Below are 22,247 nucleotides of genomic sequence, written 5' to 3' on the forward strand. Positions count from 1 at the left end.
AGATCAGTAAAAAAGAACATTATGGAAAGTCAAAGTAGGAAAATGAATGAAGTACAAAATAAAGATATCAGAATAATATATAGTGTACATTATGCAGTGCAACAATTTATTACAAAAAATTTTGAAAAGTGCACAATCTGTACAGATACTGAAAACAAATGGTCAAAATGCAATTCTTATATATTTTCCAGTTGTTTGTGCATGTGAGAATGTTTTTACATACCTGTCTTATTTTGTTACCTCATTTACAGGTCCTGCACGGTTTTGAATATTACCAGAATCTAAAAGTACATTTAATGAGGCTCAGTAGTACATCAGAAAGAAAAAGGTTGAATCAATATTTCAATATTCTCCTATCAAAAAAGATATTAATCTACTACACATGACTACAACAAAACAGATAGTACTTACAAATTGTAAGAAAACAGAATTTTTACACACATTTGTGTAAGGTAAATCAATAAGTCAGGAGAAAAAAAATATTTAAAGTCAGGTTTCAGTGGAACAAATGATAAATATATATTTAGAGTACTACTGGTATGTGTTTAACAAAAGCTATACCCATAATAATAAATAAATCAGCCATTCCTTGGCTCAGCTCTGGTTTATAAAGGAAGTTAATGCAGCAGAATAAATGGATGAGTGAAATGTGTTTCATCTCTTCTGTCTTCTGCCAGTTCACTCGAAGACTTCAGCCTCAACTTTATTTTCAGTTTTAACCTGGCAGTTGAAACTCTGTTCAGAAACATTATTTATAAAATTAATTATTTCTTATTTTCTAAGCCAGACTGAATGTAGAATTTTCGTTACCTATAGGAGCTCTGCATCGCTGTTGAAGCTGGTGGGTGATGGAGTGCTCGCGGACGGCCACCTGTTTATCCCAGGCATCAAGAATGCCTTGACGTTCAAAGTCTCCCAATGATATTGTATTAGGATGAACCTCCTCAATGTGAGCCTTCGCTGCTTCCACACTGAGGGAGTACTGCTGCTCTCCACAAACCATACACACCAACAACAGGTTGACAGGATCAGAGTCCATGAGGTAGACGTTTCTCCACTCAGCCTGTGACAACGGTCCCTCCGTCACATCATTTGGTGCAAAGCTTGACTCCTCTTAAAATGTGATAAAAGATATAGTAATATCAGTTACCAGATATTCATTTAAACTGTTTGGCAAACTGTAATGTGTGTATTAGAAAATGTATTTAAAAAAAAAAACAACCTTTGAGTGCAGTTTGACATGGCTCAGCTAAGTAGCCTAGTTGGTCTTCTGATTTTATGCTGTTTGGAAAAGGAATCAACATTAAATTTGAAACCAAGATCTACATTCAAAAGTTTAAATATAAGTTTTGAAAGAAATTAACACTTTTATTCAGCAAAGACGCAATTCAATTGATAAAAGGTGACAGTAAAGCCATGACAAAAAAAAAAAAAACGTATTAGTTTCCACAAAAATAAACAGCACAATCATTTTCAACATTGATAATACGACATGTTTCAAATCAGCATATTAGAATGATTTCTGAAGAATCATGTGACACTGAAGACTGCCGTAATAATGCTGAAAATTCAGCTTTGCATCACATGAATAAATTATGTATTAGTCATTTTAAATTGTAATAATATTTCACAATATTACCATTTTTATTTTTGATCAGATAAATGCAGTCTTGGTGAGCATAAGAGACCTCTTCCAAAACCAAAATATATAACATCTTACTGACCTCAAACTTTTAAACAGTAGTGTATTAAATGAAAAAAAAAAAAAAGGCAACTTATTAAAAACAATATTTTTCTTTCCTACTACTCACCTCTGAACAACTACTGAGCAGAAACTGGTGATGTTCTGACCCTAGAAGGATTAAAAAAAAAAAAAAAGCAAGGATAATGTACATTAAATGACCTTATTTACAAACATCAACTGTAGTCAGCAAATGGCAACAGCTAATCTTAAACATGGTCCTTGTGAGAGCCATAGCTCATTTGACCAAAGGGAAAAAACAAACACCAATAAAAATAATTACTGGAGGTTTAACATGTACAGTAAATGCATGATGTAGTAGTTGTAGTTTTATGGTGGGGCCCTTCTCTGACTGCAACAGTGGACAAAGGTTTGCTACATTTTGATTGGATCTTGTTGGATTAGCACAAACAAATGTCTAACACCATCAGATAAGGATGCTAGGACAACTGCCAGAGACCTCTTAGGCTAAATCCCAAATGGCACCCTAAACACTCGCGGTCCTCCTACGAGTCCGCACTTTTTGACGTAACGCCGCTTTGACTGCCGGTCAAAGTCCTTTGCATAGCTCGCAGACTTGCAGGCTCAGCTGAAGTGTGCATCGAGGGTACATAGCGGCTGCAAAGGGGGCGCTCACAAGCACCCTTCTAAAACCTAAAATGCTGAATGGGACACCATACTTAACATGGACTTAACGGACATGCGCACACGGCAGCCATTGTAAGTCCACAAGACTGAAAGTGCATAGAAGTGTGCCATTTGGGATTCAGCCTTAGAGGGTAGAAGAAGACCCCTAGGACCAAGCCCTGGAAGGACAGGACTTCTCATTGGTCCACATGCGGTTACTGCCTTTCACGTTATTTGAGACTAATCCCTAAGGTTTAGGACCGAACTGCCATAACCTTAGGTGACGTGTGACCAAAACGCAAAACATATTTGGTGCCTTGAGTGAGAACCCCTACATAACTTGTGCCTTGTGTCAGGTTAAGTTAAACTGCTACATAGTCTAGTAGTCTAGTTATTTCTGCCACCACGTTTAAGACACTTTTTTTAACCTATAGTAATTGGTCAATTTAACCCTTAAATTGCACCTGTGGCATACAAACATTTGAGAAACCGGGGGAAGGAACAGTGAATAAGGAGGCACAACTCCAAAGAAATAAAATTAAAAAAAAAAAAAAGTTAAAAGGGCCTCCTTCCCTGCAAATATTCACAGCAAGTTACTTGGTAGAAAAACTCTGATATCTCACCATCTCTATCTAAAGTAATCTAAATCAGCATACAATGCCTAGGTAAATGTTCATTTCTTTTTTTTTTTCAGATATATTTTGAAGATAAACATGACCATTCACTATTTTTACTGCTAAACCCATCACTACCATGTTGTCCTGAAATGTTTTCCCTATGTTTTCCAGGTCTCTACAATAAAACCGGAGGACAGATATGCCTGGAGCCACTGGGGCCCCACACATGGCCTCTGTACACAGCCCCAAGCCAAAACAGGCCTCCAAAATGTTTCTGTGATATTCTGGTGCTGAGGTATGGCTGGGGCCACACATGGGGCCCTGTGAACACTGCTGCAATTCAAAACAGCCTACCCCCATGTGTCTGTGAAATTCTGGTGCTGAGATATAGCTGGGGCCCCCAGGGGACATAAAGCATGCAGTGTTATTATTACAGGGTTTTGGTGTACCGTGATGTTTGGATCTCAGTGTAAACTCACCCTTGTGTAATTGCAAACCTGTATGACTTTCTTTCTTTGGAACACATAAGACAGTAAAAAATGTTTTGTTCATACAATGAAAGTCAGTGGGTCCAATGTTGACTTGCATTGTATGGGCAAAAACAGTTGAAATGTATTATTTTTGTGTTTAGTAGAAGAAAGGAAACCATATAGGTTTGAAACAACATGGGATGAGTAAATAATGATCCATTTACATGCATGAGCCCCTGATAGCGAAGAGCAGATCAGTTTGCACAGTGCAGTGCAAACCACAAATTGGTTAACAGATGTCACAAAAGTAAACAAATGCATGATCAGTGGGATGTGTGCGTGGGTATCGCAGTCCCACTCAAACTCACAGCGGTACTGCACTTTGCACTGTTTTTTTGCTTTTGCTTTTATAACAATCTGTAAAAGAGGGGGATGTTACTGCTGGTTTTGAAATTATTGTGCTTTTGTTTGCAGCCCTTTCTCTATCTGCAATTAGACTGCCATTCAAAAGTTTGGAATCAGTAAGGTTTTTATTTTATTTTTTTTGAAAGAAGCCTCTTATGCTCTTATAATCTGCATTTATTTGATCAAAAATACAGTTAAAACAGTAAAATTGTGAACTTTTTTAATATTCAGATTTGCTGCTCAAGAAACATTTCTAATAATTATTAATGTTGAAAGCAGTTCTGCTATTTAATATTTTTGTGGAAACCATGAAACATTTTTTTCAGGATTCTTTGATGAATGGAACAAAAAACAACAGTATTTATTTTAAACAAATCTTTAGTAACATTATGAATGTCTTCACTGTCACATTTGATCCATTTAATGCATCCTTGCTGAATAAAAGTATTCATTTATTAAAAAATTTTTTTACTGATTGCAAACTTTTGAATGGTAGCTACTGTATATAAATAAAATTAAATAAATCTATAAAGGTCTAAAAAATCTTTACCGAAGTCTGGCCTTGTGGAGGGAGCATCGTCTGGCGTAGCTTTCTCTCATTTGCTGCCTTTCTAGCTCTCTGCTTCTGTTTCTTGATCCTCCATTGCATGCGTCTTCTACGTATAACCTCCTGTGGATCAACTTGTGGATTTGGCATGGCCACTGTCTGGCTTCTGTTAGTTCTTGATTTATCTGTCAGCTGTGCCTGTGGACCTGCAGGTTTGGTGCACCTTCTTGTTTGCTTCTGAATGGGGATCTGTCTGCATATGGAAGCGTCCTGGGACATGGCTAGCAGGAGAGTTGTGCTGGGTGTCTGAGTCTGTGAAATCAGTGTAGTTTGATTACAGAAATGATTCTAATGAATTAGTTCTTGTTAGTGAATCAAACACATACAACTTTCAACTAACTGTAAGATTTAAATCTGTGTAGTTACTGACTAGCTGTTCATTTGACAACATATAGTTAACGATAATGACATTATGCAGTTTGTCAGTGGTATTTTATTGAACTAAATAAATGAATGAAGTGGTACCACTGTTTTTTTTACTCAGTATTTTTGTTTTATCTATAATTAAGGCCAAAAGGACTGTGAATAGTTATTAAAAGTCATATATGTAAGCATTACTGGTAGAACAGTTTTAAATTTATTTATTATTAAAATTATCTCATTATTTGTCAACCAATGAAACTGCCCCCCATTAAGGAACTGGGGATGGGGAAAAAAAAAAAAAAACACTCACTTGACCCAGACCCAACATCAGTGCTAAGCAAAAATATAAATGAAACTCACCTGTGGAGCCAGACTGCGAAGAACTGCATCTTTGTTGGCTTTTTTGGCCCGCTGTTGTCTCTTCATTAGCCTCCAATACTCTCTCTTTCGTTGAAGCTCATCACTCTCACCAAGCTGCTGCTTTTGCGAGGCCTGTGAAGGGCAGGGCTGCTTGTGATCTGCTCCATCATCACTGAACTTCTGGGTGTTTATGCACTGAGGTTGCACAACCACTGGAGAAAGGGCATGACTTTCATCTGCAGCCTGCAAGTTATTAGACTTATGATGGCTAGTGTCTTTAAAAGTTAATGCTTGAGGACTCATTTTGATATCTTTAAGGCTTGTATCCTCTGAGACATCACACTCTAATAAGACATTTTGTTGTAAGGTAACATTTGGCTTTGCATCTTCAGATGTAAGGTCATCTTTAGTTAACAGAAGAGGCTCATTTTCACACTTAACATGCATTCCAATGGCATTATTGTCTTCGGGTGTGCAAACTGATTCCTCCAGAAGCATCTTCATGGAGGCCACAGCCTGAAGAGTGGTGGCATGATGGTTCACAGCTGCTGGGGGTTCAATGTGTGACTCTAAAGATGGACAGGGTGAAGGTTTGCCATCTTTAACACTAATGCAAGGGGTAATTTCTGGGATGGAAAATACAGCATGTATAGGAGGATTGATGTTTTTTTGTATACGAGTTGGGGCACTGGATGGGCCAACTGTTTTGTTAATGGATGAAGTAATACTTTCTCTTTTGTTTGACTTCTTGTTTTGCTCTCTCTGCTTTAACACTGAAACCTTCGACCTAAGCAGACCATTACCGAGCCGAGCAGCCTGACTAGCCCTTTGCTCTCGTTTCTTAATCATCCAGTACTCCCTCAAACGGGCGATCCTTTCTTCCTGTGTCTTATTTGCATCTTTGCCTGCATCTTTGTTGGCTTTTCTGGCCCGCTGTTGTCTCTTCATTAGCCTCCAATACTCTCTCTTTCGTTGAAGCTCATCACTCTCACCAAGCTGCTGCTTTTGTAAGGCCTGTGAAGGGCAGGACTGCTTGGGATCTGCTCCATCATCACTGAACTTCTGGGTGCTTCTGCACTGAGGTTGCACAGCCACTGGAGAAAGGGCATGACTTCCATCTGCAGCCTCCTGACAGAAGTTATGAGGCTTATGATGGCTAGTGTCTTCAAAAGGAAATGCTTGAGGACTCATTTTGATATCTTTAAGGCTTGTATCCTCTGAGACGTCACACTCTAATAAGACGATTTGTTGTAAGGTAACATCTGTCTTTGCATCTTCAGATGTAAGGAGGTCATCTTTAATTAACAGAAGAGGCTCATTTTCACACTTAACATGCATTTCAGTGGCATTATTGTCTTCTGGGGTGGAAACTGATTCCTCCAGAAGCTTCTTCATGGAGGCCACAGCCTGAAGAGTGGTGGCATGATGGTTCGCAGCTGCTGGAGGTTCAATGTGTGACTCTAAAGATGGACAGGGTGAAGGTTTGCCATCTTTAACACTAATGCAAGGAGTAATTTCTGGGATGGAAAATACAGCATGTATAGGAGGATTGATGTGTTCTTGTATATGAGTTGGAGTACTGGTTGGGGCAACTGTTTTGGTAATAGATGAAATAATACTGTCCCTTTTGTTTGACTTCTTGTTTTGCTCTCTCTGCTTTAACACTGAAACCTTCGACCTAAGCAGACCATTCCCGAGCCGAGCAGCCTGACTAGCCCTTTGCTCTCGTTTCTTAATCATCCAGTACTCCCTTAAACGGGCAATTTTTTCTTCCTCTGTCTTATTTGCATCTTTGCCTGCATCTTTGTTGGCTTTTCTGGCCCGCTGTTGTCTCTTCATTAACCTCCAATACTCTCTCTTTCGTTGAAGCTCATCGCTCTCACCAAGCTGTTGCTTTTGCGAGGCCTGTGAAGGGCAAGACTGCATGGGATCTGCTCCATAATCACTGAACTTCTGGGTGTTTATGCACTGAGGTTGCACAGCCACTGGAGAAAAGTCATGACTTCCATCTGCAGCCTCTTGACAGAAGTTACGAGACTTATGATGGCTAGTGTCTTCAAAAGGAAATGCTTGAGGACTCATTTTGAAATCTTTAAGGCTTGTATCCTCTGAGACATCACACTCTAATAAGTCGTTTTGTTGTAAAGTAATATTTGGCTTTGCATCTTCAGATGTAAGGTCATCTTTAGTTAGCCGAAGAGGCTCATTTTCACACTTAACATGCATTTTGGTGGCGTTATTGTCTTCTGGTATGGAAACTGATTCCTCCAGGAGCTTTTTCATGGAGGCCACAGCTTGAAGAGTAGTGGCATGATGGTTCGCAGCTGCTGGAGGTTCAATGTGTGACTTTAAGGTTGGACAGGGTGAAGGTTTTCCATCTATGACACTGATGCAGGGAGTAATTTCTGGGATGGAAAATACAGCATGTATAGGTGGATTGATGTGTTCTTCTTTAATAGGGTTTGGGGCACTTGTTGGGGCAACTGTTTTAGTAATGGATGAAGTAATACTGTCCCTTTTGTTTGACTTCTTGTTTTGCTCTCTCTGCTTTAACACTGAAACCTTTGACCTAAGCAGACCATTCCCGAGCCGGGCAGCCCGACTAGCCCTTTGCTCTCGTTTCTTTATCCTCCAGTACTCCCTTAAACGGGTGATCCTTTCTTCCTCTGTTGGGGTTTCAGACTGGATGGTGACTGTCATACTGCCCATAACTGCACCTCCGGCTAAGCTAGATTTTACCAGAGAGTTATGGTGAGCCTTGGAAACATTGCATGGAGCGGAAACTAGCTTTGTGACTTGTTGAGCATCTGAATATAGGGGCGAACTTACTTGAACCTGGAGTCTTACCTTTCTGACACATTTCACATTGGAATAGTCGTGGCTCTCAGATGTCGTCTTCGAAGTGGAGACTGTCACCGTGCCATCTTCTTTGATAAAACCACCAATTTTGTCTGAGGAACTTGCAAATGCACCTGCTCTATTCACTTGAACCCCACACATCTGATTGAAACTGTTGTGGTAGCGTCTCCCACAATGCTTAAGTGCGCTTTGTTCCTTCAATTGTGCTTTGACTGCTGTAGACAGCCTTGCTCTCTGTTCACGCTTTTTAATTCGCCAGTACTCCTTCTGTCTGGCATGCCGATCCTCAGGAGACTCGACTTTGGAAGCACCAAGGAAAGACTTCCTTGTTGGCTCTTGACAATGTCTCTTTTGAGTGTGTGCAAATTGCGGCACTTTGGATTTACTTGAGGATGGTTGCAAAATACCAGAGGATAAGGATGCATGGTTTGGTTTTGTGTCCTGAACATGTAGTTGTGTCCGAGAACCGATACATTTTACTCCAAAAGACTGTTGATTGAGGCATTTGGGATTCGCTGAGTTGAAGTTGATTCCTCTCAAGGCCTTACTGTTGGCAGGAGATGAAGCATTCACGATACAGGAAGATTGTCCTTGTCCGAGACTCCCTTCTCGGTCCTGAGCCAGCTTTGCAGCACGCTTTGCTCTCTGTTCTCGCTTTTTGATGCGCCAGTTCTCTCTACGTTTAGCAGCCATCTCTTCTTCAGTCATAGCCACTGTGGTGTTGTGCTTTGAAGCAAAGGCACATGTTCTTCTCTTAGAGATGTGACTGTGAACAAGGCTCTGCTCTTTATGAACCTTACATTCTGCAGAGGTCAAGGGTTTGAGACAGTTCTGAGGCTTATTTTGGTTGTTGTGCACTGGTAAAACCATAGAAACATGGCTTTGAGGAGATGTTGCTAATTGCTTGCCATTTAGGGATGACATGCCTGTTTTTGTTTTTTGAGTATGAGTGCTATTTGAATGGAACTCAATGCATGTTGTAGTCACTGAATGGCCTATTGGGCAGAGAGCCTCTGTTTTAGCATCTGTGTTTGATGACCCTGTAAATGAGGACTTTATTTTTTTATTGCCCATTACACCCTTCAGGGAATTTGTGCTTGTTTCTGGAAATTTAGGTAAGACATGGTTGAGCTTAGTCTTTTGAAACCATCTTTCTTTTTGGCATGGCACCATAGTAACATTACACTCAGATACTGATAGACCTGAGCTGGAAGAGTTTCTAGGAGCATCACTATCTTCCAGTTTGCATGAAATGTCATGATTATGTAGAGAGGGATCATTGTCAACTTTGGGAATCTGCAAGGCAGGTTCATCACTAACAACGGACATGCACAACCCCAGATTTTCATTTCCGATTTTTTTTTTGGCAGATGACTTTCTTGCCCTCTGCTCTCTTTTCTTGCTCCTCCAGTACTCCCTTTTGCGGGCAAGAGTGACATCATCAAACTCTGCTGCTGGCTGATAACGACGTTTAGAGAAAGTCTTGCTGGACATGGCGGCTGATTACTTACACCATCATACTGCTGGTTAACATCAACCGCTGGATTACGTCTTCTTAGGCAGGGCAAAACCTGCTCTAAACAGGATTTCTGTGGGGTCACATTTTTCATTTATGCGAAGCAGTCTCACAAGGTCTTTCTGTTTAGATGGATTTTACATGCAGTGCTTGAGGCATACTGTCCATTTTTCTGAAAATCCAAGAGTAGGTGACCTGTAGGGGAAACAAAAACATTTGATGAATTAATCAATTTGATGAGTTTGATTTGATGAATGATGGGAGACAGATTTGTAAAACACATCATCATCTCAGAATGTTCACTAAAGCTGGGCACACACTACAAGACAATTTTGGGCCAATTCTCCTCTTCCAACAATCCTTGGTAAAGTCCCAATTATCTTGATGATTCTACAGATTATCATATTTTCCGGTAGTGTGATCTGTTAAGAGTGACTAAATCTGCTCCGAAGAACGATGGGGCCACATCAATCTCTAATTATAAATATCCAACATGATGAATATTTACAATCAGAAATCCTGTTATGTTGGGGGAACCTCTGAGGACACGCTCTGTAGATTGTCATGTGGAACAAAATGATACCAAATCAGAAAGAGAGCTAACAGAAGCATAACACAACTTCATTCAAGCCTTTTTCTTTTTTTCCTCAAATTTTTCTATAAAAAGCAGTCCAAACACTATTATTGCATTACTTGTTTCCGCCATGTTGGTTTACACTAGTCACGTTTTATATATGCAAAGTTGGTGAAAAAAAGAGTGGCTTGTGTTATTGTAGTACGTCAAAAATAGAAACAAATTATCAAGCAAGTGAAGGCAATGAGTGCTTCTATCAATGCCCTATTAACCATTTAATACATTTTAGCAAACCTACTACCCAGAACTCTAGCCACCACATACCACTGCCATAGCAACCACCCAGAACACGTCAGCAATGGCCTAGTGATGCAAATACACGTGCCATATATAACTTTCAAACTGTGTCAGAATTCAAACTACATAAAGCCCAAATAACCTAAACTACCCAAAGTTTTTTTTGAAACATTAAAACAATGATTTTCCAAACCATAATAAATGTTACTTTTTATAGTTCACATTAAAATTTGAGTATTCCAGATGAATCCTGGTTAAGGGTTAAAAATAGTGGCTGTAAAAGGGCCCCTGTGCTGAAGGATGGGGCCCTACAGTGCACTTTGTTGGGGGTTGTGACAAAATCCTCAACTGTGATATATACGTGATTATGAAGAAACAATAAGTTCAGGGGTCCCTGTAGTCTTCCACAGGGATGAAACTCAGGTTGGGACTCAGAAAAGCCCTCCAGTACATAATGGGCTTCAGTACATTTAGTCATTTAGCAGATCCTTTAATGCAAAGCGATCTACAAATGAGGAACCTTGCAAGTAATTTATCATAAAAGCAATATATTATGCAGTAAATAATGCCAGGTTTCAAGTGCAACCTGAAGTAATACATACAAAAAACAAGACTCATGTGGGGGGGAAGGGGACGTCTGGGGCCCCGGGGAATGTGCCCCACATGCTGCATCTGCAATCCTGATACGAATTTATGAGGAACGTCAAGCACTGCCTTGCAAGCATTGACAATAAAGCAATTAAATGTAGACCTATGCTACAGAAAAAGTAGGGACAAATTTCAAGAAACTTTATTCAATATTTTTTTGTCACAAATTGTTCTTCAGTCTTCAAGAAATGTCTGAAGACTACTGATCCCCGCATATGACATGCAAGAAAAAAAATTAAATCGTGCACACGATTTACTATTTCGTTCCCTCGATTTACTAAAACGTGATTAAATCGAGGGAACGAATTATTAAATCATGCGCACGATTTAGCCTACTATTTTTCTCCTGCATGTCATGTCCGGGGCTCCGTAGAAGACAACTGGAATATGGTCTGCAACCATTAAAGCATTTAATGATCACTTTCTTTACCTCCATCTTGGTACTTTGTGCTTTCCAAGCCAACTTTGGGATTTTGTATTGCAGCACTTTACTTTTATGTTACTATCTCTTTATGAGGAATCATATTTTAGTACTGCTTGCAAGTCACTTTGTATAAAAACATATGCAAATATGAATAAATTATATTATGTGCATCTGCTTATGATTTGCAAAGTGTGCTATTGCATGACATCTTTTGAAGCAGCTACTGACAAAACTACACCTAGTTTATTTCTGGAAACTTACCTTTATACAGAGACTACTTATTCCTTCCGTCCTTCAGTTATCGCAGATGAATCAGCCGATCACTGTATGAAAACAAAACCATAGTACAGAAAGATTACAAACTTCAAACTTTCAAACTGTGACAAACAATGACATTGGATGCCAGTAATCTTGAGTCATCTTTAGTGCACAAACAACAAATTTGATATTTGAGAACTATGACAGGGAAGACTTTCATCAAATACTTAAATTTCAGTTTGCTCCCCATAGCCACCGGTTGCTTTTTATTTCACTATATTTTTATTTTTTATTCCACAGAATAAGTAAAATCATACAGGTTTGGATTCCTTGAAACAACACGAGTGTAAACAATGCCCAATTTTCATTTTTATTAAACTACTCATACTGCTATGCATTGCTAAAGAAAAGGGCTATTTACAAAATTAACTGAACTGAATGAATATAAATAAGCTAATATTAATAAAATGTGTAGTAAAGGATTGCTTAAGTAATCTAAAACAAAGCTCAAACAGGGGACAAACATTACTGTCACTTTAAATCTTGTCTCACAATCATAGGCTGATGATGATTTCTGTTGTGAGTCTCTACCCAACTCTGGCGTTTTGACTACGATGGCAGCATTATTAAAATGTAAATATTTTAAAAATAATAATATAATAAGGCATCCTATAAACACTGGAGTGATTTTACTGAGCACGCTGTCGCTATTTCCAGCAGTGTATGAGAGAGACAATGTTGTCTTCCTTAATAGCGCTCATGAGCTGCTGTCTGTCTGCGCGTGGACTGTCGTGTCTTTATAGTAAAAGCACTCGCGACATGACAACACCAAGTGCGTGAAGCATGCGTTTATTTTACCTGGTAGTGACACCTAACTTTCTTTAAGCTCAGTCTCAGGACACTGCAATCTCTTCCCGTTGCAGCCTTTCTTTCTATCGGTTCCTTGAAAACGGTGAAAGTACCAGGATGTAGGATCTTTTACAGCATGTGCAGATAGAATCTTAAAGCAGTAGCGTCCCTCACTTCCTAAAAACAATTACGTTTTGCAGTTATAAAAACAGAAAATATGAATCACGTGCATATAGCTTAGCAGCCTAATTTTTGATTTTATATATACATAAATATATATATATATATATATATATATATATATATATATATATATATATATATATACACACACACACACACGCACACACATTTTAAAATAACACTATATTACGTACCTTAGGGGTATTTAGTTTAAAGGTAGGAAAGCATTTCACATAAAGTTAAAAAAGCAGATGCACGGTTCAATAGTTCGATATACACTGATATAAATAAACAAATATAATTGGTCAATAAATATAAAAATTACATTAAAATGTAATTTCATGTAGAATAATTGTATTTTCTAAAAATGTATGTCTGTTAATAATGTACCAGGAATAATTAGAAAAGAAAACATAGCCTATTTAATCCCATTTTATGATTAATGAATTAATTAAATATTAGATTGTATGTACAAAATGCACACCTTTGTTTACAATCTGGTGTAAAATATAATATTAAGATAAAACATAACAAATGGGCCCCCTGGTGCAGCCGTCACTACATCATAGACGCTACTGTCTCTTTAAATTTACCCAGGAGCCCCTAAAGGAGCCCCAGGGGCCCCTAGCTCGGCTCTCCACCCTGAAGACAAGCAGAACATCTAAATACAATCAGGAGACCGCCTAAAGTCACCGACATTTGACAGATCTTTCCTCCAACTTCGATCTAAATGCGACTTGTATCGTCACGTAAAGTTAAGTTTACTTAAACCAAAAAGCAAACAGCGGTGAGGCTCCAGTGCAGAGACAGACACTGCACACACTGTAATGGGTGAGTGCGTGTTTCAGATATTTGGTCAACCACCCGACGAATGCATCTACGAAATCCTCCGGTTGTGACATTTCTACGTACAAAGAAGCGAATCCTGTACGTTAAAATAACACAACACAGGTATGGATGAAGCGGAGTCCAAAGAGTCGGTGCACAAAGCTGAGCAGACAGAATCTCGCTCATTAATAATAAAAGCTGAGGAAGAGGAGGCGACACCGCAGCGGGGACACTTGGGGGATCTCTCAGCAGGTAAATGTTGTGTTAAGCATTGAAGTTTGACCATTAGATCGACGGCTCTATGTTTTGAAGCGTTAAAACCCGTGACGAACAATAGCACGCAACGGCATGGCCCCTAATCTTTCGGGCTCCACTATAAACAAAGGCTAAATAACCATGCTGCATGTATACGCGATGCGCTGGCGCCATCTAGCGGAAATAAAGCGCTACCGTAACCATGCCGCCGCCCCCTTGTTGTGTTTAAAATGGTCCCGAAATGACACATTTTCACTTTGATATTAATTTAAAATTTATTTAAAATTATTAAATAATTATTATAAAATGATGCTAAATTATTTTTCGCTTTAATATTCGTCTGAAATGTAAAAAAATAATAATAATAATAATTTGAATGATTTCAGCAACAGACTAATGGCAAAATTAAAATATTATTACTATTATTATTGTTATTATATAAATAATAATAATACTTTGAATATATGCTAACAGATTATTTATAGGCTTATGCACAAAATTGGCTTTAATATTGACTTAATATTCATCATGACAACAAGTCGTTTTTAAAAAAAATATTTGTCTGGAATACAAATTAATTTGCATATTTTCCTATAAGTAACTACTAATTTTGCTATTTCAGCCTATCAGCAATAATGTTACATTTAAAATTCTACTACTTATATATATATATATATATATATATATATAAATTTACATTTGTGCTGACAGATTTTTAATAGATTTATAGATTTAAATATACATTTTATATTCATCATGGCACCATTTTTAATATTTGTATTAAATACTACATACAAATAAAATAATTTGTATATTTTACAATATAAAATAAAAAAAATATATATTTTGCATATTTGTCATTAAAGTTACTTTATTGTTTCCCTTCAGTTACATTTGAGAATGCCTTTCAGCCTATCAGCAACAGTCCTATTTAAGTAATAATATATATATATATATATATATATTAATATATATTAGTATATATATATAATATATATACATATATATACATATATTAATATTTAGTTTTACATTTCCCTGTAATTGAAAACAATGTAATATTTTCCCATGATCATATTTGATATTACCTTACAATTCATCTGTGACACACTCTTTTTGCATCCTCCCCAGGTCAAGAGGACATGACCAATGGTCTCACATCTCATGATAGCCAGGAAGTTCCAGTCACCTCTGTTTGCTCCCCAGGCACCAGTTACTGGTGTGTCACTGAGAACACAGACACCCCTTTCCTTCTGTCCCCCATCCCAGGACCATCTACGCAGGAACCCCCTCCATTTAAGCTCGCTCCTGGCCGAGACCACAGGCGCTATTACCATGAGTACTGGCGCAGCGAGTACCTCATGGACTTCGACCCACAGAGACAAGGGATGATCTGTATGGTGTGTGGCAGTTCGCTGGCAACCTTGAAGTTAAGCACCATCAAGAGGCACATCAAACAGAGGCATCCGTACTCCCTGCTGTGGACCGAGTCAGATAAGGATGTGATCAGGTCGGGATGGGAGAGTCATTTGGGTCGGGACAACAGCCAGAGGCCGTTATGCCCTGATCCAGATGTTCCTCCGGAGTCAGAGGAGATTGTGGATGTCGACAGGCACTCCACAGGTCTGTGTTTGTATTTCTTTGTGCTTTTGTATGTATTTTGCATGTATTACATGAAACCTGACAAAGCATGTCTTAAGGTTCAACCGAATCAATAACAATAAACAATAATTGATTTATTAATAATAATATATAATAATAAAATAATTTTGCTTAAAGACAATTAAACGTTTTTGAGAAACATTATTCCCATAAAATTATTTTCAACTAAGCACATTTACTTCTAAACATCAGTATCATGACTCATACAATGCAGTATTATTTTAGCATAATTGAGAAACTATTCTAGTTTTTATTAACATTTTGAATTAGTTTTTATTTGTATATTTTCCGGTTTGATTTAAATTTTATTTCAAATGAAATAAATTAATTTTGTTGTATGTTTTTGAATTTTATTTTTTTTATTAGTTTAGTTTTTATTTCAGTTTTAATTTTAGTATCAAGTTAAACTAAATTAAAATGATAAATGTTGCTTTGGCAATTAACTGAAATAAATAAGTTTTTGTACATTTTACTTCAGGTAACGATTTTTTTATTTTTATTTTTTATTTATGGTTTTGGTTTTAGTTAACTATAATAACCCTAATACAATGCATTTAAAAAAAAAAAAAAAAAAAAAATTATATATATATATATATATATATATATAAATATTAGAAACAATCATGAATAATATGAGAAAAATATAAAACATATATATATATATATATATACACGTATATAAAATACATCATGGTAAAAATGTTTTGCCTTGGATGTATGCTGATATTTTATTTTTTATTTATTTAAATACAAAAAATTTTGTATGGGCAGGATCATTTTCATTTCTGTGATGAGAATTTAATGACATTTATGTTTAAACATCCGGATGCAGGAAATGTGATTGAATGTGATTGAATGTCACAATGCAAAAACCTAAAGCTTAAAATGCAACTTAAGCAAAATTACTTTTGAAAATGAGTGAACATTTCTTTTCTTTTTTAAATTTATTTCATAACATTTAATTTAGATTCATTTATTTTATTATTACTATTTTTTCATCTCTTTTAGATATGTTTTCTTTTTTATTGTATTGTATTGTAAGAGCGAGAAAGGCATTTTATAAATAAAAAATTATATTTTATTATTATTATTATTGTTATTATACTTTTAAGACCTTCCTTCTTCGTGTCATTCTAGGCAAGCCTGGTGGTGCCATCTCTCCAATTCTTCAGACCCAGTCTGGGTTTAGCAGGGTCACGCCATCCCCTCCAGCCTCCTCGGTCCAGGAGCTCCCAGGCCCCACGGCTCAGGTGATGGAGCGATACCTAAACGACTCTCTGCACGCCTGGTTCCGTCAGGAGTTCCTGATGGAATACCAGGCCGAGGAGGGCCGTCTAGTATGCATGGTATGCAGCTGTCTGTTGCCTTCACTGCACCTGGATCACATCAAAAGTCACATGCTAGATCTGCACCCGAACTCTCTGCTGTACAGCGCTGAGGAAAAGCACTCCATCCTGCAGACCTGGGCCAAGATGCACGGTGAGGGTAAGAGACAAAACAAAACAGACAAATTTAGAGAATTTAAAAAGAGTATAATTGTAAATAATAAGTTAAATAAAGCCCTAAAATGTCATGGATTAAAGGGTTAGTTCACCCAAAAATGAAAATGATGTCATTAATTACTCACCCTCATGTCGTTCCACACCCGTGAGACCTTCGTTCATCTTCGTTTCATTTTTGATGAAATCCGATGGCTCAGTGAGGCCTCTATTGCCAGCAATGTCACTGAACCTCTCAAGATCCAGAAAGCTACTAAAGACATATTTAAAACAGTTCATGTGACTACAGTGGTTCTACCTTAATATTATAAAGCGACAAGATTACTTTTTGTGTGCCAAAAAAACAAAATAACGACTTTTCAACAATATCTAGTGATGGGCGATTTCAAAACGCTGCTTCGAAGCTTTACAAATCTTTTGTTTCAAATCAGAGGTTCGGATTGTGTAAACGAGCCTCCTTTACTGAAATCACATGACTTTGGCGCTCCGAAGCACTGATTGGTATCCTTTCTGGATCTTGAGAGGTTCAGTGACATTGCTGGCTATGGAGGCCTCACTGAGCCATCAGATTTCATCAAAAATATCTTAATTTGTGTTCTGAAGATGAACGAAGGTCTTACGGGTGTGGAACGGTGAGTAATAAATTACATTATTTTCATTTTTGGGTGAACTAACCCTTTAATTGGTGTTTAACTGTAAAATCCAATTAAACAGAGGACCAGATAAATGTGATTTTGTTATAGTCTTTAGCAAAGGTGCAATTGCTTCCAAATATTATTATTTAACACCTGTAAAAAGCAAAACAAAATAAAGTTTGAGGAGTCGGTCAGATATTCTACATGCTTCTGTGAAATCCGTGTAATTGAAAATATCTTGTCAACCTAAATACATCTCTTTTTGCATTTCTTTGCTTTTGTCATGCAGAATCGCACTCTTTACAACCTCAAATCAAATCGGAACCACTTACCAAAGAAATAAACTTAGATGGTTCAGCCTCCTTTTTCCCTCTGAACGTGGATCCCATTCAGGGAAACTTGGGGAGTTACACAAAAGGAGATGAGAATCCACCAGACACTGGCCAGAGACCCCAGTCTTTACCTTATTATCCCCGAAAGAGAAGACTGAAATACGGGAGTCCCTGGCGTCTCCGCCTGGATTATTTGGTGGCATACGGTCCTCCGGATAACCCGCTCTGCTACTGTATGGTTTGTTCTGAACACCTGCCTGTGCCGAGGGTCAGCAACTTCCGCAAGCACATCCAGGAGTGCCATCCGGAGACAAGTGGCCTAAGCCGAAGTGAGAGAGATGCTGTGGTCAGTGCCTGGACGAGGGAGGAGACTATTGACACAGCCACACTGAAAGGGGATGGTAAGCACAAACAACATCAGATATATAGAGAAAAACAGATATAGAGATATAGAGACCAGAAACAAAATATCAGTGTAAATGCCATAATGACCATTTTGTATTAAAAGAAAAATCATATAAACAAAATAAACATCAGACGTTAGAACCAATTAAGTTCTTAAACATCAATTTTGTCTTCGTCTCCCATTAAAAAATCTTTAAAGTAAGATTAATTTATCTGAGAAAAAAAGCGATTCTCTGAAAACTAAAGGATATTTAGCTTCTGAGGTATATTTATCTTGTTTTAAGATTGTAGAGATATTCCAGATGTTTATTGATCATGATAATATGTTCACCAATGTCCTTTAAATTACATATTATATATCACGTTATATGTCATAGTGTTTTCAATTAACCTTTGCTTAGCAAGCTAAAAGCTTGAAAGCTAAAGATTATTTAGATTCTCAGGTAGATGTATCTTGTTTTAAGCATGTAAATATAAATCTAATGGTCGTTATCATGAAAATATTATCATTAATGTCTTTTAAATGACATACTACATTATATTCCAGAAGCTAAAAATAGTAATTTATCTTGTGCTTTTTATTTAGCATTTGCTTAGCAAGCTAATCGCTTGTAAACTAAAGATTATTTAGCGTTACAGGTAAATTTATCTTGTTTTAAGGTTATAAAGATATTCATGATGTACTTAAGCTTGAAAAAGTTCACAAATGTACTTTAAATTACACTGAACATTTCTCTTTTCCTTGTGTTTTCAGTTAGCCTTTGCTTAGAAAGCTAACAGCTGAGCCTACTGACTAGCGTAGCGTTAACTGGTTAAGAAAAGTGTGAAATTGCTTAAGGTTCAGATATCAGTATCTTACAGTTTATGAGTGAACTTTTGCATTGTGAAAGGAAATCAAGTCAATAATGTATCTTTTTTCTTTTGTTTGGCACTGAAGACCCACAAAGTGGCCCTGTCACTACAAACACAGCTGTTGACAAGCAGGCGTCACCTGTTAAAACCACAGAGCATAGAGGAGAAACAGAAGACAATAATAGCACAAATATCACACCATCAACACAGACGACTGGACGGCACAGGCACTACCCAGGAAAGGACCAGAGGCGCAATTACCAAGCCCGCTGGAAGATGGACTTTTTGATGGATTACGACTGCAGTAGGCACGGATTAATCTGCATGGTGTGTGGCGCTACGCTCGCCACGTTAAAGGTCAGCACCATCAAGAGACACATCCTACAAGTGCACCCTCACTCGCTGGACTACAGCCCAGAAGAGAGGCAGCTGGCCCTGCTTTGCTACAACCAGATCTCTGCGCACTTTCATTCGGAGGACTGTTTTTCGGGTTCCAACCACGGCCATAAAGAAAATGCTAATAGTAATGCTTATGTTAATGCAGAATGCACTTCGAGCCAGAGCACTTAATTGAAAGAAAAGGTGTAGGGATGAGGTTTTGACATCCTGTTTTTTGTTTTCCTTCACTCAGGAAGTTTGCTGTGGGGTTAAACCAATTTTTTTTTTTTTTTTGAAGGATGTGACATTGTTGGAGAATAATTGTACTTTTTGTCTCCAACAAAGTGAATAAAAACATCTGAAATGTTTGATATGTTTAAAAAGAATATTTATGCTTGAATCACTTTTGAACGTGAAACCAGAAACCGTGAGTGTCATCAAGAATTTATATAGTTCCCAAAAGGCGATTTTACTGAACTCATATTTTGTTTTTTGTGGATTAGCACTCTAAAATGCATTTGTACATTCATTGCTTTTTTGTAGACTGTGGCAGGACTGTTATTGATTCAGCGTGCTTGACATTTTGCATGATGTCACACATTACAGTGGTCAATATTATTTTACTCACAGCACTTAAAATGTGTGCTAGGTACAAGTTTTTGGGACTGTTACTAAGCAAACAAATCCACCATTTCACTTACCATTTTGTCAATCACATTTTGCCATTTTGAAAGAAAAAGCATAAATATAATATATGATTTATAATGTTAATGTTATATAATACTGGTTCAGTTCACCAAAAAGATATATTGAAATAAAAATCTTATGGACTTTCAGTCCGGTTTCTTCTAAATCAGATCCTTGTCTCAGGGAGTGGGTTTTATTCATCAGTAATTTTCTGTTACATACTTCTGCATTTATGAATCATGGTCATTTTGAATATTGAATTTAATCATAACGGTGCAATTAAATTCAAAATGAATCCATGCTGAATGGGCAGATAATGCATGCTTTAATCTCTAATCATTAACACTTCCTGGTTGCATTTACTTAAAGATATACTGTACAGCATGAATTGGATCATTAACAAATGATTTGTTACTCATCACGTAGATATGTTGGACATTCACATGTCTATGACAAACAGTCATAAAGGTTCAGTTCTCTCTTTAACCATGTACAGAGTGAACTGAAACTCATGTATCAGCATCTTCAAGGGGTTGACATCACATGAGAACAACCCCTTCTTTTAATGCAATTTTTCTTGATCAAATGCATTTTGGAAGCACTTTTACAGTTTGAAGCGTCCCTAACATCTTTATATGGAGATTCCTGAAAAATGACACTCTCTCAGGGTTACCACATTGTTTAGGAGTAACATCAAGAATTACACAGTTGTGTACACATGGGCCCGGTTTCACAGACAGGGTTTAGATTAAGACTTAGTTCAATTAGGGTATTTAAGTAGCCTTTATAAATGTACCCTAGAAAAAAAAAAAAAAAAACATTACTGGTGTGCATCTTGAGACAAAACAATGGCTCTGACATATTTTTAGAGATTTCAGTACAAGTTGCTTTCAGTTAAAACAGCTCAAACATGCATTTTAGTCTGGGACTATCTTAAGCCTGGTCTGTGAAACCGGGGGATTGTGTACTACATTCATCACATGTATTTGATGTATATATATACACACTTATTGAGTTAACAGCCATTTGGATTATTTAAACATTCCTTTTGAGTTTCTCTTGTATAATTCACTGCAACACCAATAAATAATAAAAAATAATGTCCAATCTATCTGATATGGAAAGCCTAGTTCTTTAAATGATTAATTGTAAAAAAAAAAAAAAAAAAATACATTTTTAATATTTCTCTTACAAGTGATAAATTCAGATGCAATTCTATTTGCACAAATGTAACTTTTAAACTATTTAAATCATGTTGTTCTCTTACCGTAAGAAAACAAATGTTTGAGTCTCATCAAGGCTACATTCAAAATACAGTAAAAACAGTAATACTGTGAAATAATAAAATTTTTAAATAACTATTTTAATACATTTTAAAATAGTTTATTTTTGTTATAGTTTATAATTTATTTATGTCATGGCATGATCATGGAATTTTCAGCATCATTACTCTAGTCTCCTTCAGAAATCATTCTAATATGCTGATTTGAAACATTTCTTATTATCAGTGTTGAAAACAGCTGTGCTGTTTCATATTTTTGTGGAAATAATACATTTTTAGGACTATTTGTGAGCAAAAACGTTCCGTTTTTGTGTCCCTTTAAATGCAAATGAGCTGCTGCTCTCAAAAAGAGAGGGCTGAGTTTCAAGAGCTCCTGTTAGCAGCGCTGATTACCTCATGCAGACTCACTGAAAATGTCAGAAACTGTTTAGCCTTTTATGTTCAAACCGGAGTCGGACAATGATAGAGAGACTCAAGAAGTGACAACATGTAGAATGCAACAGGACGTTTCCTAATGGTTAGTTGATGAATTTATGTAGCTGATGTGGAGTTAAAGACATTGGTTAGCATATTCTGTCATGATAATCTAAAAATCGCTAGTGTGGGAACTGTTGTAAGATCTTACAGAGCCAGA

At 37.1% G+C, this 22,247-nt stretch overlaps 2 protein-coding genes across 6 annotated transcripts; one reads left to right on the top strand and one right to left on the bottom strand.

Moving 5' to 3' along the window:
• Positions 1-80: 80 nt before the first annotated feature.
• si:dkey-28a3.2 (uncharacterized) lies at positions 81-9,543 on the bottom strand. Of its 4 annotated transcripts, XM_051898599.1 has the most exons (7): positions 6,862-9,543; positions 5,191-5,970; positions 4,411-4,719; positions 1,812-1,852; positions 1,223-1,281; positions 811-1,113; positions 81-735 (listed from the first exon to the last, which is right to left on the bottom strand). In XM_051898599.1, exons 1-7 carry the CDS (start codon positions 9,541-9,543, stop codon positions 716-718), a joined length of 4,194 nt encoding a protein of 1,397 aa, XP_051754559.1. In that variant the 3' UTR covers positions 81-715. The 4 variants fall into 4 exon arrangements, 3 of the variants coding, with proteins under 3 accessions (XP_051754559.1, XP_051754557.1, XP_051754556.1); XM_051898597.1 differs by having other exon boundaries at positions 81-720; positions 5,191-9,543; XM_051898596.1 differs by having other exon boundaries at positions 5,191-9,543.
• A 3,426-nt stretch (positions 9,544-12,969) lies between these two features.
• zfta (zinc finger translocation associated) lies at positions 12,970-21,447 on the top strand. 2 transcript variants are annotated; one of them, XM_051898614.1, is made up of 5 exons: positions 12,970-13,878; positions 15,013-15,504; positions 16,681-17,022; positions 17,967-18,410; positions 19,352-21,447. In XM_051898614.1, the coding sequence occupies exons 1-5, from the start codon at positions 13,752-13,754 to the stop codon at positions 19,834-19,836; spliced, it is 1,890 nt and encodes a 629-aa protein (XP_051754574.1). In that variant the 5' UTR covers positions 12,970-13,751; the 3' UTR covers positions 19,837-21,447. The 2 variants fall into 2 exon arrangements, with proteins under 2 accessions (XP_051754574.1, XP_051754573.1); XM_051898613.1 differs by having other exon boundaries at positions 12,974-13,878; positions 16,681-17,028.
• Positions 21,448-22,247: the final 800 nt, after the last annotated feature.

This window comes from Ctenopharyngodon idella, chromosome 7 (assembly GCF_019924925.1).
Source record: "Ctenopharyngodon idella isolate HZGC_01 chromosome 7, HZGC01, whole genome shotgun sequence".
NCBI lineage: Eukaryota > Metazoa > Chordata > Actinopteri > Cypriniformes > Xenocyprididae > Ctenopharyngodon > Ctenopharyngodon idella.

Coding starts and splice junctions, on each gene's coding strand:
- si:dkey-28a3.2 (XM_051898596.1), bottom strand. CDS start 9,543: ATGTCCAGCAAGACTTTCTCTAAACGTCGTTATCAGCCAGCAGCAGAG. Junction 1,853..4,410: donor CTCCACAAGGCCAGACTTCG/GTAAAGATTTTT, acceptor TAATCCTTCTAG/GGTCAGAACATCACCAGTTT. Junction 1,282..1,811: donor TGCTCAGTAGTTGTTCAGAG/GTGAGTAGTAGG, acceptor TTTTCCAAACAG/CATAAAATCAGAAGACCAAC.
- zfta (XM_051898613.1), top strand. CDS start 13,752: ATGGATGAAGCGGAGTCCAAAGAGTCGGTGCACAAAGCTGAGCAGACA. Junction 15,505..16,680: donor TGTCGACAGGCACTCCACAG/GTCTGTGTTTGT, acceptor GTGTCATTCTAG/GCAAGCCTGGTGGTGCCATC. Junction 17,029..17,966: donor GGCCAAGATGCACGGTGAGG/GTAAGAGACAAA, acceptor TTTGTCATGCAG/AATCGCACTCTTTACAACCT.